The sequence below is a fragment of the Molossus molossus genome, unplaced genomic scaffold, assembly GCF_014108415.1.
Source record: "Molossus molossus isolate mMolMol1 unplaced genomic scaffold, mMolMol1.p scaffold_m16_p_4, whole genome shotgun sequence".
Classification (NCBI taxonomy): domain Eukaryota; kingdom Metazoa; phylum Chordata; class Mammalia; order Chiroptera; family Molossidae; genus Molossus; species Molossus molossus.
In genome coordinates this window covers 75,214,461-75,216,310 of record NW_023425377.1, presented here as the reverse complement: position 1 = coordinate 75,216,310, position 1,850 = coordinate 75,214,461, and the positions used below count along the sequence as shown (strand labels likewise).

The following is a 1,850-nucleotide window of genomic DNA, read 5'->3' as shown; positions in this document are numbered from 1 at the left end:
TTCTGGTCAAGGGCACATATTTAGGTTGCAGGTTTGGTCCCTGGCCCTGGTCAGGGTCATGCGGGAGGCAAACAATAGGTGTGTCTCTCTCACATCAATCTTTCTCTCTCCCTCTTCCTGCCCCCTACTCTGTCTGAAAAAAAGAAAAGCAATGGAAACATATGCTCTGGTGAGGATTAAAACAATAAAATAAAATAGAATGGATACTTAAGATGGGTGGTCAGAAATTCTATTCTGTAGGATTCCACTTAGGTTTCATTGTTATAAAATGGGTGCTTAAGATGAGTGGGTGGGACAAGAGACTTCACTTTTTAGGATTCCATTTCTAAGTGAATGGAAACCCAACTCTTAGGCAAAATGAGAGACTTTATTTATAATTTGAGTGAAAGGTATAGTTAACATTTCTATTATGTGGAGGGTGTCCGTTTGTGCTAATTCATGTTGTTCTTGTCTCTTCCTTCATAGATATATCAACTACATGAAAGAAGGAAACAAAACAATAATTTTAGAGTTCATCCTCCTTGGGCTTTCTGAGGATCCATAACTGAACCTCCTCATATTTGGGCTTTTCCTGTCCATGTACCTGGTCACTGTGCTTGGGAACCTGCTCATCATCCTAATCATCTGCTTTGACACCCACCTTCACACCCCCATGTACTTCTTCCTATCCAATCTGTCCTTGGTTGACATCTGTTTCAGCACCACCATAGTCCCCAATATGCTGGTAAACATCCAGACAGAGAACAAGGCTATCTCCTACATGAACTGCCTCACTCAGGTGTATTTTTCCATGTTTTTTCCTATCCTGGACACTTTACTTTTGACCGTGATGGCCTATGACCGGTATGTGGCCATCTGTCAGCCCCTACACTACACAATCATCATGAACCCTCATCTCTGTGGCTTGCTAGTTTTTATTACTTGATTAATTGGTATCATGACATCCCTCCTCCATATCTCTCTGATGATACATCTGAATTTCTGTAGAGATCTTGAAATTCCACATTTCTTCTGTGAGCTGACACAGATCCTCAAGTTGGCCTGCTCTGATACCTTCCTGAATAGCATATTGATATATTTTATGACTGGTATGCTGGGTGTTTTCCCCCTTTTTGGAATCCTATTCTCCTACTCAAGAATTACTTCATCCATAAGGAAGATGTCCTCATCGCGGGGAAAGCAAAAAGCATTTTCCACCTGTGTGTCTCATCTCTCAGTTGTTTCTTTGTTTTATGTGGCAGGCATTGGGGTCTACTTCACTTCTGCAGTGACTCACTCTTCCCAGAAAGTCTCAGTTGCCTCAGTGATGTACACTGTGGTCACTCCCATGCTTAACCCCTTCATCTACAGCTTGAGGAACAAGGATGTGAAGGGAGCCCTGGGAAGGCTTCTCAGCAGAGCAGCCTCTTGTCTGTGATAGATCCACTGGCCCCAAGACTTAGCAGTTTTTTTAGTACCAGTGGTAAAAACTTTATTCTGAAGTTCTTACCGTTGAATCTCTCAATCTTATTCTTTCATCTGGTCTTTAAGGATCTATGACTTTGTTCTCTACTGGTTTTTAGCACACATTTAAACAGCTAATCTCCCAGTAATTTCTTTGATGACCTTTTTGACCTATGTATTTTCCAAAAATTATGTCCTTGGTATTTTTCTTTACCTCTGCACTAGTGAATTCTAAACTTGGATTTGAAGCACTTACTATATCTTTGTTATCTCAAATGTTCACCTAGATGCAGCAGTTCTCAACCTGTGGGTCGCAACCCCTTTGGGGGTCGAACAACCCTTTCACAGGGGTCACCTAAGACCATCAGAAAACACATATTTCCAATAGTCTTAGGAACCAAGACACT

At 41.5% G+C, this 1,850-nt stretch overlaps 1 protein-coding gene across 1 annotated transcript; it reads left to right on the top strand.

The window, feature by feature from the left end:
• Positions 1-409: 409 nt before the first annotated feature.
• Positions 410-1,417, top strand: LOC118615204 (olfactory receptor 7D2-like). Its single transcript, XM_036239879.1, is given in 1 exon segment — positions 410-1,417. A coding segment is annotated over 1 exon segment (1,008 nt).
• Positions 1,418-1,850: the final 433 nt, after the last annotated feature.